The sequence below is a fragment of the Oppia nitens genome, unplaced genomic scaffold (assembly GCF_028296485.1).
Source record: "Oppia nitens isolate AA-2021 unplaced genomic scaffold, nextdenovo-longstitch-racon4-pilon3 scaffold4_pilon_pilon_pilon, whole genome shotgun sequence".
In the NCBI taxonomy this organism is placed as follows: domain Eukaryota; kingdom Metazoa; phylum Arthropoda; class Arachnida; order Sarcoptiformes; family Oppiidae; genus Oppia; species Oppia nitens.
In genome coordinates this window covers 4,569,490-4,584,770 of record NW_026533232.1, presented here as the reverse complement: position 1 = coordinate 4,584,770, position 15,281 = coordinate 4,569,490, and the positions used below count along the sequence as shown (strand labels likewise).

The window sequence follows — 15,281 nt, the reverse complement described above, 5'->3', positions numbered from 1 at the left end:
CAATGAATGACATTTGACTAATGCTATGATTGTAATGTATGTGAGAGTGAATGCCATCTAATGTAAGCCAAAGTGAGTATATGTTAAGTCAATGAATGGCTGTTAACGTATTGAATGTGTTTTACAAACAAAAGCAGACATTTTGGTCGTCAAACCATAAGAGTCTATAAATATATGTTTGAATGCATTGAATGAATGCTTCAATCTATTGATGTATTGATTTGATTATAAGTGATATCAATGATGGACTGCAATCAACAATAATATGTTGGACAAGAAGGGCATTAGTCCTCAACAGTGCCAAATGAGCACAAGTGGTGCTACAAGTGGACAGTCATCAGGTGCGGCAAATGCGGGCCCACCATCTGCAGGTCACACCACTCCCAGCTCACAATCATCTTTGCCCGATAGCGGCAATGCCTTAAACAATGTCACAATGACCACCAACACAACAACCAATACTTCCATTACTGGATCCAACAGTGAATCAAATGCACCAAATGATAAAATGATGGCTTCATTGGCAGCACAAGACTTTGTATCGATTAAGACCGAGGATCACATCTCAGTCAATGTGGCCACAAGTCTTTGCGAGTCTAATACTAAGACAACTACCGATAATATAACTAATAATTGTAATAATAATAATATAATGAAAGACGTGAAGCCAACTATTAATACAAATATGAATTTGTGTGGCAATAGAAATATCATGTCTTCAGACAATTTTGCAAATAATAATATGAAAGGCATGTCTTGTGCACCCAATGGTGTCCTCAATGGTGCCATCAATGGTATGAATGGCATGTGTGTCAACACGAGTTCACCATTAAATATGCTTAACGACGGTAAATGTTTTTAATTTTTCAATTAATCATTATATCATTGATTGAATGTCAGGTCATATGTGGTTCGTATGACACCTGTCTATTGGATCCAATACTTAGCTTAGTTAGCAAAAGATATGTTCTCCCTATGAGGCAACTCGTCATACCTTAGATTATATAATGATTGAATGCCTTAAGAGTATCTAAAAGTGGTTTATATATAATATCAAATATATTTATAGTTAGTTGAAAAGCTTATAAATAAATGTGTTTTAAGCTATAAATGTTTTTATATATAATATAGTATATCAATTGGTTATATTTGCATCAAATAATGCATACATTTTATTGTCTTATTATTGACTGCTTTTCACTCACTTTATTATTCATTTATTTTAAAGTTTAGTCAACTTTTTAAATAATTGTGTAATTATTTATATACTATATATAATATGTAAAACTAGTTTAACTCGCATCTCATTGCATAAGAAAGTTATATTGAAGTGTTAAAGCCATTATATTTTGTATTTTTAGTTATTTGATGTATATTTTTGCCATTAAAATAAGCTCTAATTTGTTAAGTTATATATATAATGATATTATATCATTTGCTCTTTTATTTGTAAAATAAATATTGTACTTAACTCTCAATTTATTGTAAGCTATATTAAAGAATCACATGAAATACAATTGCGATAAGATTTTAGTAATTTTTATATCTTTAGTCTATTTATTATTCAAGTGTTTTGAAATAAGCGATCACATCCTGTATTTGCAATCATTGGTGTCTATAATACACTCTTTAATCATTATATTTTAAATTATATTAACTAATTTTTGTTTCAATTGATATAATTTCCATATTAAATAAATAACTTATAATATATATATATAATTTTCAAATCATTCTTTTATTCAATAAAATATGAAAATATATGAAACTAATAGTAAGTTATTCAAGTGATTGTAATAATCATAAATATGAATTACATGGTTTATCCCAATATAGGGTAATAATTATATTATAGAGCAATTAAAACAACAACAATAGACATAGCATATGTAATGATTACTTTATTACAAACAAAACTGCAATAATATCATAATTAAAAGTAATAGATAATAGAGGGCTTTAAAAATTGGTTATTTGCACTAATTTTAAAAATATACATATTGTACAAAATTGAGTTTATATTTTATATTAATAGTGATTACCTATAAATAAGTGTATTTTCTATTATAATTTATGATGAAAAGTAAACGTAACATAAAATGTACTATACTATGCTATTTAGATTTAGCAACTTTACAATTGTTGGATACTTATGTATTACAAATAGATGTTTAATATAGTATTACGTGATTAAAGTGCTCTCTGTCTCACAATATATATACTGTATATATATATATAGACCTGTCTTCAATGTGAATATGCATATACAGTATATATATATATATATATATATGAGTAATGACCTTGCTCAACTGGCTCAACATGCTATACATGCTAAACATGGATATACTATATTATATATGCTATATAAATGTATACTAAAATACTTATATGTAATAATGTAAGGTTGGCTTTGGCAGTGCCTGTTGTGCGTGAACTGCACTGACAGTGTGTGAGTGCACAACAATTTGAGAGGTGACCCCTCTTAACGATATAGCAATAGTGAAAATAGTTTAGAGACTATAGAGAACTGGATATTGTTGAGGCATTTGAATGGTATAGCAATTGGTTGGTCTGCCTCTCCCTAAGCCAGTGCTCTCCTCTCACTGTTCTCAATGATGATGGACTCGTTGAACGCATTGCTCCCTTTCGGCATTTGTGCGCTATTATCAACCATACATACTGTATATGCAATACAACTATAGTATAACTACTGGATATTGTCTGACAAATGCACACAAAACAAGTTTTTATCAATTTTTTAGAAGAAGTCAAATAAATTTTGTGAACACTAGAGAAACATTTATTTTTTATTCATTCAAATTTAGATATCATTGATATTAGTTATCATAACTTTATTTGAGAATATTCTAAATGCATTCAAATATTTAATTTCTATCAAATAATGAATAATACCTAATAAATGACATTAACCTAAGTTATCATCAATTTTCTTGTAGTTTTTAATTGTTTTTATAAATATATTTATGATATAATTGATATGAAAATGTGTTAATATATTAAATATATGTTTAAATAGATAAATTGAATTTCGCTAATAATGACTTTGGAATGCCAGTGCCAACCGGTAATCTCCCTGTGCCAGGTATTACATTATATTATGTATGAATCAATACTAAATGATTGTTTATCTAACTATCAGGTGAATTACCACCCTTTCCTCAAATGTCACAACAAATGATGAGACCTCGTGGTCCGGGCCCATGTGGTCCCGGGTTAGCATCAGCACCACGAATGGGTGTCAATGCAGGCATGCATTCACAACAAGCGCACAATAATAACATACAGCTAATGATGAATAATATAAATACTAATACAAGTAAATCTTCGATGACTATGGATTCACAATATATGCAACAACAGAGTCAGATATTTGTGTTTAACACTAAAAAGGCCAACAGTGCTGCTGAGGCTGTCGACGCAGGGATGTTCTCATCCATCATTGATTTTCACTGTTCTCATCCCGAAACTAAAGCCATATTAAGTAAATATCCATTAAAGTCACCAATTAATCGACCCAACTGTCCTACTGCTTGGCTAAATAATATGTCACAAATGAAACCTGGTGGTAGGGGTATGAAACCTAATATGTCCAATACTTTACCTATTATGAACCCAACTATGATGAAGAATAACATAGGCCATCCAAGAGAAGCACATCCTGGACCCTGTCCTGGTTCTTGTAATATGCACAACCCATCAGGTCCTGGCCCTGGACCCGGTGGTGGACCAAATAATAATTGGTCAAATATTTCACCCATGTGTTCTAATGTTAATACTAACTGGTCGACACCACAACAACAACAACAAATGTTTGCTCAAAATTCAGATATGTTTTCAACTTCACCGATGGGTCCAAATGGTCCCAACACCCGAATGTGTGCCCCCTATGCTTCCAATAATTTTCAACCCACTTCTCAACTATCAATGGGAATTCCCACACAAATGTCTGGTTAGTGATTAAATTACATAAATCTCAGTATCTGTTTTTTATATAAATTTTATTTAATTGATTTATTATTATTATATAAATAGAAATATCAGATGAAAACCTAACACCTCAACAAAGACAAAATCGAGAGAAGAAGTTGGCAATACTTAACACAATTAAACAACAATTTTGTCCTGAAATGGTAGACTCAGGACCAATGGGTCAAATGATGCGAATGCCAACTCCTAATCAGTCTATGAATGCACCAGATTTTATGAATGACCAAAACATTTGTCCACTGCCAGAGTCTGATCCATTGGCCAATACTGATACTCATATGAATAATATGACTCCGTCCAGAATGATGGCCACTCCTAACAATAATACTCAGACACCGATTCCTCCTAATACTGGTTTGGCATCACTTGAATGGCAGAAATCAAACTTTATGGATGAAAGACGACGTAAATCGCAAAATAATGGACAGGGAGTTAATATTAATAACAATTCAGTGCCAATTTCACATCAGTCGCCATTATCACAGCCATCATCTGCTCTCAACAGTCCGAGTCCTTGCATATCTCAAAGTCCGGGCAGTCGTATTCCTCCTCCACCTTATAATCAGAACATACGTTCTCATCCGAACTCGAGTCCTCATCCATCATCACCGGCTACCGGTTCATTACCTATGCCGTCACCATGTATGCAATCACCAGCTGATGGTTCCACACAACAATTTGCATCTGCTGGACAATCGCGATTGTCACATACCAGTCCTGGTCCTACCACTCCTTCAACAGATAGTAATTCAGGAACAGGAGTGCATAATTGGAATAAAATGAATGTGTCGTCAGCGCCCAATACCATACCGTCCACAACATCAACAACTGTACAAAACAATTGTCGAACGCAAGCAAACGTAACAAATATTAGGGCAAACACTCCGTCCAATTCTGCTTCCAGTCCCAGCCCTTCAACTGTTAAAAAGCTGCCAAATCTTAAAGGTGTGAATCAGGACTGTAATGATTTGCTCGGAAATTCTGGTGTTGAGGTCAATAGAGCTCAATCACATCACCCAAACGATGTGCCATTATTAGGACCACCAGTTGGTTCTAATTGTTCGTCACCTTTCATTTGCAATAAATCAGAACCGGCTCTAATGCCAGTGCCATCACCGCATCAATATTTAAATACATTTGAAGGACAAGAGCTTACTATTCAGAAACAACCCAACACTAGCTTAAGAGATGCTGACCTCATGTCAAATACAGCACCTGATCTCGATATGGGCTTTGGAAATGAATTTCCAAATAATTGTCAATCATTTCCATCAAATGAACGATTACCCAATTTTCCAATGAATCCATTGGAAGCTATGAATCAAAGGTTCCCATTAAATCACCAAAATCCTAATATGAGTGGAAATCATTTTGATATGAATGCAAGATTTATGACTCCAAATGATAGTAACCAAAGATTTGTAGGTCCCGGAGCTATGTTTGATGGACCGATACCTCGTATGCTACTCAACTCGCATGAAAGTCAATATAGACCACAAAATATGATTAATATGCCTTATGGACAAATGGACAGCAATATGATGCGATTTAATACTCCCTGTGATAATATTATGCCCACAAGAGTTAGAGGTCCATCAAATTTGGTCACAAATAGATTTAATAATCCTATGAACGACATGCAGCCAACACAACATTATAACACACCTCCGATGTCTAATATGTCACAAATGCCTCCTATGAATAACGAACAAATGATACAATTTGGTGCCAATCAGTCACCCGGATGTATGACACCTATAAATACATTCAATTCACAAATGGAAAGTGGCTTTAGTTCTTCACCATTGCAGAACTTACAGAAAATGACGCCTCCCTATGATATTGGACCTCCTAGTAAAGTGGATCGCATGTTATCTAATGGGGCTCTCGGACACAACCATAACACGAATGGTTCAATATCTTCGATGTCGCAAAATCAAAGAGCAAATAATTTTGATCCTATTTCATCTATGGCAGCGATGGGTGATTCAAGTGGTGCTCCCAATCCTATGATGTCCGGCCCTTCGATGAATATGCCAGCTATTTCTATGGCACCTAATGGTCAGCCACCAAATATGGTTAACTTTCATACATCAATGTCTGCAATGCAGGGAATGCAACAAAATATAAATGCAGAGACAATGAATGGTGGAATAGCCGCACAATTCCCTAATATGAATGGTGGGCCACAAACTGTAAATAATACATATGTTAACGCAACGATGTCTATACAACAACTTAATATTCAAAACATGCCAAACCATGGCTTTAATCCTAATATTGACCAAAATATTAATTCAATGAATAATATGAATATGTCCTCTCAATCCAACCTACCAGTGACCAGTGGCGGACATATCAATCCTAATGGTGCATCCGGTGCCATGCATATGATGCCAAACAATAACTCGAAATTGGGTCCTAACATTAGTTCTCGAATGTCTGGTCCGACTGGTGGACCCAACTTTGTTGGTCAACCCATGCCTAACATGAGAGGAATGAATCCAATAATGTATCAGCAGAACCAACAACAGATGCGATTCAATTCAGCTAATATTCAGATCAAACCCGACGCACCAAATACTATACAATATCTGCCATCGCGACAGCAGAATCCAAATATGCTTCCCCGGGGGTCAATCACATATTTGGAGCGCTATGAACCCCCCCTAACAAATTTAGGCAACAAACTGCCCACTCATAACTTGCAGTACTTCCCTAATAATGCAAATCCAAATGTCAACTTTAATCGGACACAAAATATGTATAATTAATTTATATACAGTATATGATATATATATATATACATATGTTATATAACTTTGTCTCATATTTTAAACATTAGGTTACAAAATGAATAGAGATTGTAAATTATATAATAATTTGTTTTCTCATTTTATTCAATGAAAAATCAATTGAGTTTACAGTTATATTCAAAGTTAACTCAAATCAATATATTCATAGCAATCATACATTAATATACATACATCTCATTAAGTCATCTCTTCAATGGTTTCAATAAAATCAACGCTATATTCATAATTAACTAATTATTTGTTAAAATAAAAGTTTTTAAAAATTATTATAAATGCTTTTTAAAAGAGATGACAAATTGTAATAATAATTATAAATTAATTAATAATTATAAACTTATAAACAGTAATGTATTAAATATTTGTAAAACAATTATTGCTTTTAATTGGACGTCATTTGTGTTGATATTAAATAAATACAAAACGAGTAAAATATGTAATAAAATGTCAGCTGTTTTGCCATTATTTTCATTATTAGCTTATCTTTGGATCAATTAAGTGATACTTTATATATCATTGACATACCATGAAAGGTAAGGCAAAGAAAGATAAAGAGTCAACGGATCCGTCCGAAGACACGACATGTCCGCTGCAATTGATTCAATTCAAAGCCATCGACAAACAAAAAGTGTGTCCACGACTGACATCAGGTCTGTATAAGTGATATATATTTAAGACATCGACTGATAGATTGTTTTGATATATTAGTTGTTGAACGCAATGAAGATGAAGGCATTGGATCTGAAGATTTGGATGCATTACAGTCTGAGTTGGAAACACTTCTGGTGTCTGTTGTTCAAAGACAACGACTTCTGGAGACAGAAATGGAATCACTGGTCAATTGGAGTGACTCGAAGAATAAGGACAAACGGTCGCCAACTAAACCGGTAATTGATTTTTATCCACATTTGTGTCCATCTCTTGCATTTCAATCGTTGTATTGATTAGTAATTTATATAACAACTAATGATTAAAATATTTGATAATTTGTTTGAAATATTATTATGATTACAGACAGAAGTATTTGGAAAAAGAAGTAAATTTTCGGAGGAAAAGCCAAATAAAAGATTTAAAGACAACCAATTGAATAGCAATAACAGTAGCGGCAAATCGAGATCACAAAAAGCCAAAAATTTACTCGTAATTGAATTTTTTATTATATTATTTTTACAATCAATATATATATATATAATATATTGTATATCTATATACTGTATATTTATGTTAATATATAAATAGACAAAAAACACAGAATCGGAATATTCAGAGCCTCAGAAAGCAGTGTCCAAAGCAATTGTCTTCAAGAATGATATTCCCAACCAATTTTGGCAATTTGTTGAACCCTACTATTGTGAGATCACTTCAGATAATATCAAAGTTTGTTTATTATTAAGTTATTAAAATATTTGATGGTTTAATAAGACATCTATCTATAGTTATTCAAGAAAAATCAATTGAATTTCATTATATAGTAAATGACTTCGTGATTGCTTTTTAGCAAATGAGTGTTTCTTTTTTTGCAAAACAATGTCAATATTTATCGTATTAATGTTTTCCTTAACAATAATACAATAACAATGCTTTTGCTAAACATATATCATTTGCTATATATCGACATTCAATTTATTTTTTACTGATTTTGGATACATCTTAATAAATCATAATTTCTGATATAATTGTCAAAATTATTTTACCGATAATATTATTTATAATTTAGTTTCTAAGCGAAGAAATAAAATGCTACGAAAACGAATCGGAATTTTATAAAATACCAAATTTGGGAAAACATTATTCGCTTAAATGGGACGACACTAACATAATTGGACAAAAAGACAAAAAGAAAGGCTTAAGTGCTTCCAATTGTTCCGGAAGTCGGTCTTCACTCATACAGTCTACTAATAAATCCAAAAAGGGATCCAAAAATCAGTGAGTTTTTATTATTTGATTTGACTCATTGTATTAATACTAATATAAATAAAATATAAACTTATAAAAATATAATTTTGTTATGATATTATTTATTTGTAATTTTGAATGCTTTCCGTATATGTGACAAATACAGTATAAAACAAAGTGATAGAAATCAATACAATTGTAAATTCACTTCCAGTTGTTATTCGATATAATTATTATTTTTAAATGCTTTTGTAATGATTTCATTGATCTCATTGATAACATGAATATGATTTTTTGAACCTATTTTAGCTCAGAACCCGATAAGACATCTTTTGGTGCTTTAACACAACGACTCGTCTCGTGTTTAATAGAAGAGAACCTCTTAAATGGCGGTCTTATCGACTCAAAGTCTATAACAAATGATAGCAAACCATCCAATGGTAATCATAAGACTTTTAAATCATTAAATCTGGGAAATACTGCTCAACTCGAGAGACTTATTCGCAAAGAACTAGAAGAACATGGAATCATAAGTCTCGATGATATTCTTAACGGATCGGATGCTAGTGGTGGTGATGAAGATGAGATACTACAAGAACTAAAACGTTGTCAAAAAGAATTGAAAAGTTTAAGTGACAAAAATCAGAAACATTTAAAACGTTTGTTAAATGCATCTAAAAAAGAGATGACTAAACAAGAAATTAGCAAAAAACTAGATTTGGCTGATATGGAAGTCACAGAAGCCTACCGTCGGGTGGTTTCTGCCAAACAAAAGAAGAGACCGCTCACTAAAAAGGAAAAAGACGTGGCTTTCAAAGCCATTAAAGACAGGGAACAAGTTCTTAAACAATTACAAAGTCTCTCAAATTAATTCATTCATTATTTATCATTCATTTACAATAATTATTTTTTGTCTCATTTGTATCGCATATTTATTTACAAAATATCATTTATTTCTATTTATGACATTTTGTGTAAACCAGAGTTATTGTATACAACAATCTATATTTAAAAATATTTTTATAAAACGGAATAAATTGTTGGGAAAATCTAAATAAAAATAGTGATTATTATATTAATAAACATAACATTGTAGTGAATCCGAGATATAGTTAGAGGGAAATGACTGCAAGTTTGTCGTCAATGACTGCTATCTGTTATCAAAGCATTTATTATTACAAAATGCTGTGAAAATCGGAAACAAGTTTTACAGGTCTTGTAAACTGAAGGGGCGTTCAATCAGAACCAGGAGTCAGACCTTCATTACGATTGTATAAGAGATGCCAATTGAGAGCCGATTTCACAACACATTCACTATAACTATGAGTGATATGACTATTACAACAAAAGATAGACTTTTAGTTATATATATATATATACAGTATATAGAGTTATTGAATGTATGCGTCAACTATAGTATAGTTAGTAATATATAGAATATATTATATATTTATACACACAGTATATATTGATGTGGAGTTAGTGAACATTCATAGCATTGATATACACAACTAAACCACGATTTCCAACATATATTGACTGCAATTAACAATCACTTGAAAATTGTAGTTATATTTGAATTATCTCTTCACCAAAATTCAAGTGTTTTTAATCATTTAATGTCCACAACTGCTATCAAATGGCCAATCATTTAACAGACGGCTTACAACTGACCGCTGACCAGAAGGAAGAACTGTCCCGTCATTTTCAATCGGTTAGTATCCAGAGTTGTCTTCACTTATAATAATATAATAATTTATTAATTATGATAAAAATGAAAACTATAAGCCTATGAAAAATTGTCAAATAATTGTCAAAAGTTATGTAAAACAAACTTTTTTTGTGCTAAACTTTACTATTAAATGAATTATTTGTTTGTTTGCCACTTGTTTTGCAAATACTTTATTATAATAATAAACGTTTTAAAAAATACATTCATTTTATTTTTTACTTTCATTTTATATGATATTTTTTCCTAATGTTAATAAATGTTTTATAATATAGCAAATTGTCTACAAACTACTAATTAGTAATTAATCTCTAAATAACTACTTTAAGTATTAGCTAAATATTTAGGATATTATTGATAAAACAAAAAAATGATAACATTTATAAAGACAGTTATATATATGATATATAATAATAATAATTAATAATTTAATTAATAGTGTAATTAGTTTGTAAATATAAGCTAATATTGATTTTTTGGGTGCGGTATGTCTGGTATAAGACATGGGAAACGTTAGATCTTAAGCAATAATGACTCATATTTTGTGGTGTTTTTGTTATTTCATGTCATTTGGATTTACATTTAATTTACATTTAATTTATAGACATAAAAATGTTGACAATATTTGAAATTTGCATTTTTATTCACTTTAAGGTGTTTTCATAATTGAGTATTAAATTTATAATTTATTCAAACAAATTGATTGATCAATGGATATGTAAATTAATACATATTAATAAATATTTGATATTTTATTATTAAATATATATTAAGTAAACAAAATATTTGATGAGACTATGTATGAGTCATAGAGTATGTGTAATACAAATATGTTTATTAAAAATAAGTTAAAAGATAGCGATTAGAGTTAAACTTTTGATAATTTAATATATTGTGACAATTGATTTGACATTTTTGGTTATAGATTCATATCGGGGGTCATATTAGTTGATATAACAAACATAAATCATTACATTAAGTTATTTATAATAATATAAACTTATTTGAAATACTAATTTCATGTCAATTTATAAATGATATATATTTTAGTTGAATTGAATTTCATGAGTAAAACATTAATTTGAAATAAATTACTTTGAAATGTTTGACACTTTCATTGAGTGATTAAATATTATTATCGATAATAATTTTGAGTTCAAATCAAATAAATAACAATAAAATTAAACTAATTTTCCATATTTGGATCATTATTTTATTTGCTTATTTAAATTGAATGCAAAATTTAGTTAATATTTGCTCCAAAATTGTAAATTTGATTTTGTATGAAATAAAATATTTGTTATAATTGATAGTATTATTGTATGTATATTAACACCATATTATGTGATGAATGTCAAACTCATTGACTAATTATCGTAATTTAATATATCCTTGAAATTTAAGTAAAATCACATTTCAAAGCTATTAACACTTATAACAATAATCTAACGGTTAGTTTTTGTCATAATTTGATTAACATATCTAATAAAATCAATAGTACTTTATTAGCATTCAATTGTTAAAATAATCATATCTTATATTACTATTTATATTGTTATCAAAGTTTATATGGATTTAAATTTGCTTCTGAATATTAAATAATTTTTATATTATTCTTTAATATTACTAATTTTGAAATTAAATATCATAAACTTAACAAAAATAGTGGTTATCATAAACTAATAGTAATTATCATAATTAAAACTCAACTATCATATAATTCATATTTATATAAAAATTTTTGATATTTATACTAGCATAATTATACAGTATAATAATCTAATTAGTATATTATTATATTATATCTACTGATTGTATATTTAGAAATACTATATCTATTAAATTAAAAATTAAATTAATATATATATATATATTTAATTATTCTATAAATAAAATTACCAATTATAATTTTGTAAAAATATTTATGTAAATAGTCTACAATTAATATGTTTTTAATATTTAAATTATTGAAAATGTATTATAAAAAGTGCTAAAAATAAATAGTTAATGAATGTTACAGATCTTTCAATTCTTTTATTCGCTTAATTAATGTATATTTTTTTAATTATATCATTTTATTCATTTAATCAATTTTATAGTAATTAATTCTGCATTTGCAAACATTAAGTGTATAGACACTCATAATGGGTGGTATTATATAATTATTTAATGATATATCAAACAGACAGACAATGATTTTAAGGTTAATTTTCTGATAATTATAATTTTACATTATTTAAAATTAATTAAAACAATAACATTTATCTTTATTAATATTGTTACATATTATCATATATATAACCGATAGGATCGAGTAAAATAAATATCATTTATAAAATTAGTTTTAAAAAGATATAATTATAGTATCGATAATATTAGAGATATGATTGTCTGTTTTATAGTTATATACTATTATACACTAATACTATTAGTTATATTAATGAATAGATTGATGGAAATGGATATCTAGATGTGAGTGAATTAAAGTCAGCACTTGATATCGTTGGTCACAAACTCCCGCAATGGAAAGTTAGACAAATGATTGATGAGTTGGAAAGGAAAAGGTCTTCAGATAAAAGGGGACGACTTGACTATCAAGAGTTTGAAAAACTCTGCGCTGATCTTAAATCTCTAGATATTGCAAATTCATTTAAAACAATGGTTTCAAAACGTGAAAATTTAGAAACATTGGGCGGTATGTCATCAGCAAGTAGTGAGGGAACCACTCATTCAGTTCGACACGAAGAACAGGTGGCTTTCTCTCATTGGGTCAATTCGTATGTATTCAAAATAAACTATAATTTAATGGTTAACTATAGTAATAATGATATTATTTATTAAATAGTCATTTAACACATGACAAGGATTTGAAACATTTACTACCCATTGATGCCGACGGAAAGGAACTCTACGACAAAGTTAAAGATGGAATTCTTCTGTGGTATGATGTCTGACATTGTTATTGTATTGAAAGATATAAGTAATTAAGATTACAATTGATTTACAGTAAGATAATAAACCATTCGTGTCCGGATACCATCGATGAAAGGGCTATTAATAAGAAAAATTTAACAGTATATACAAAATACGAGAACCTGACGCTGGCATTGAACTCATCGCAAGCAATTGGATGTAATATTATTAATATCGACGCTCACGACCTGTCCCGAGGAAAACCTCATTTAGTGTTGGGTCTGTTGTGGCAAATCATCCGAATTGGACTCTTTAATCAAATAACATTAGAACACTGTCCAGGACTCGTGCAACTGATCGGCGATAATGAAGATCTCTCAGATTTATTACATTTATCACCAGAAAATATATTACTTCGTTGGGTTAACTATCACTTGGAAAAGAGTGGATCTAATCGACGAATTAATAACTTTACAAATGATATAAAAGATTCTGAAGTTTACACTATTCTGTTGAAACAAATTGCTCCCAAAGATTCTGGTGTCAATACATTAGCGATGCGGGAACAGGACTTATTGCAAAGGGCAGAGATTATGTTACAACAGGCCGACAAAATAGGCTGCAGAAGCTTTGTTACTCCACATGATGTAGTGGATGGTGTCTATAAATTAAATTTGGCGTATGTCGCCAATCTATTCAACAATCACCCGGGTTTAGATACACCAACCGAACCATTAGAATTAGAAAACATTGAAGAAACGCGCGAAGAAAAAACCTACAGAAATTGGATGAACAGTTTAGGTGTATCGCCATATGTTAACTGGTTATACACCGATTTAGCCGACGGTCTGGTCATATTTCAATTGTTTGATATCATTAAACCGGGAGTTGTTCACTGGCCACGAGTACACAAATCATTTAGCAAATTGAAAGCTTTTATGGAAAAATTGGAAAATTGTAATTATGCTATTGATTTGGGCAAACAATTGAAGTTCTCTTTGGTTGGAATCGCTGGTCAGGATATCTCTGATGGAAATCCTACTCTAACTTTAGCTCTGGTGTGGCAATTGATGCGCGCCTATACTCTCAGTATTTTAACACAATTGGCAAAAGAAGGCAGTGGTCAGGCTATTGTCGAATCAGAAATTGTTGATTGGGTTAATAGAAAAGTAAATCAAAATAATTATTTTTATTATATACCTCTAATAATAAATTTGTATAACATTTAGCTGAGAGAGGCAAACAAAACCTCAACAATTCGTAATTTTCAAGATTCAAGTATTTCTACAGCACTTCCAGTGGTTGATCTCATCGATGCTATAAAACCGGGTTCTATTAATTACGGACAGATACTGTCGGGAAATACACCACAAGTGAGTTATTATTGTATTTTATTTGGTTTTATTATGTATTATGTTATTAATGAATTGAATTACCGTAATAGGAAAAGTTAGCGAATGCAAAGTATGCCATATCAATGGCCCGTAAGATCGGCGCCCGAATATATGCTCTTCCAGAAGACATATCAGAAATGAAGCCTAAAATGGTTATGACTGTCTACGCGTGTCTTATGGCACTCGATTATGTCCCTAATATGGGATCTAACAATCAGGATAACAATCATGAGTCGAGCCAATGATTATTATTTCAAATACATTCAAATCATCGTTACATTAAATAACATTTATAACTATAAATTTATTTTTTATACAAATTGATGTGCCTTTAAATTTATTGTTATAAATTCAGGCTTTTATAGCAAATAGACTTAAACTTTAATTTATATACATATTCTGTTATTTAAAGTAAAACTATATAAAATTATTCATTCAACAAATTATTTAAACAAAATATTTAACAAATTGATTTTTAAATAACATTATAAATATATAATTTATTTTGTTAACTGTGTATATGTG

General features: G+C 29.9%; 3 protein-coding genes across 3 annotated transcripts; all 3 read left to right on the top strand.

Annotated features, from left to right (window-relative positions):
• The first annotated feature begins 48 nt into the window (after positions 1–48).
• LOC128959619 (protein BCL9 homolog) lies at positions 49–6,817 on the top strand. Its single transcript, XM_054305612.1, has 4 exons — positions 49–848; positions 3,041–3,106; positions 3,164–3,973; positions 4,057–6,817. The coding sequence occupies exons 1-4, from the start codon at positions 266–268 to the stop codon at positions 6,783–6,785; spliced, it is 4,188 nt and encodes a 1,395-aa protein (XP_054161587.1). The 5' UTR covers positions 49–265; the 3' UTR covers positions 6,786–6,817.
• Positions 6,818–7,225: 408 nt separating this feature from the next.
• Positions 7,226–9,763, top strand: LOC128959601 (transcriptional adapter 3-A-like). The gene is made up of 6 exons (XM_054305597.1): positions 7,226–7,474; positions 7,533–7,711; positions 7,839–7,964; positions 8,064–8,201; positions 8,542–8,750; positions 9,030–9,763. Exons 1-6 carry the CDS (start codon positions 7,351–7,353, stop codon positions 9,589–9,591), a joined length of 1,338 nt encoding a protein of 445 aa, XP_054161572.1. The 5' UTR covers positions 7,226–7,350; the 3' UTR covers positions 9,592–9,763.
• A 252-nt stretch (positions 9,764–10,015) lies between these two features.
• On the top strand, positions 10,016–15,173 carry LOC128960559 (plastin-2-like). The gene is made up of 6 exons (XM_054306675.1): positions 10,016–10,434; positions 12,898–13,226; positions 13,295–13,390; positions 13,457–14,531; positions 14,592–14,735; positions 14,807–15,173. The coding sequence occupies exons 1-6, from the start codon at positions 10,360–10,362 to the stop codon at positions 14,999–15,001; spliced, it is 1,914 nt and encodes a 637-aa protein (XP_054162650.1). The 5' UTR covers positions 10,016–10,359; the 3' UTR covers positions 15,002–15,173.
• The last annotated feature ends 108 nt before the right edge of the window (positions 15,174–15,281 follow it).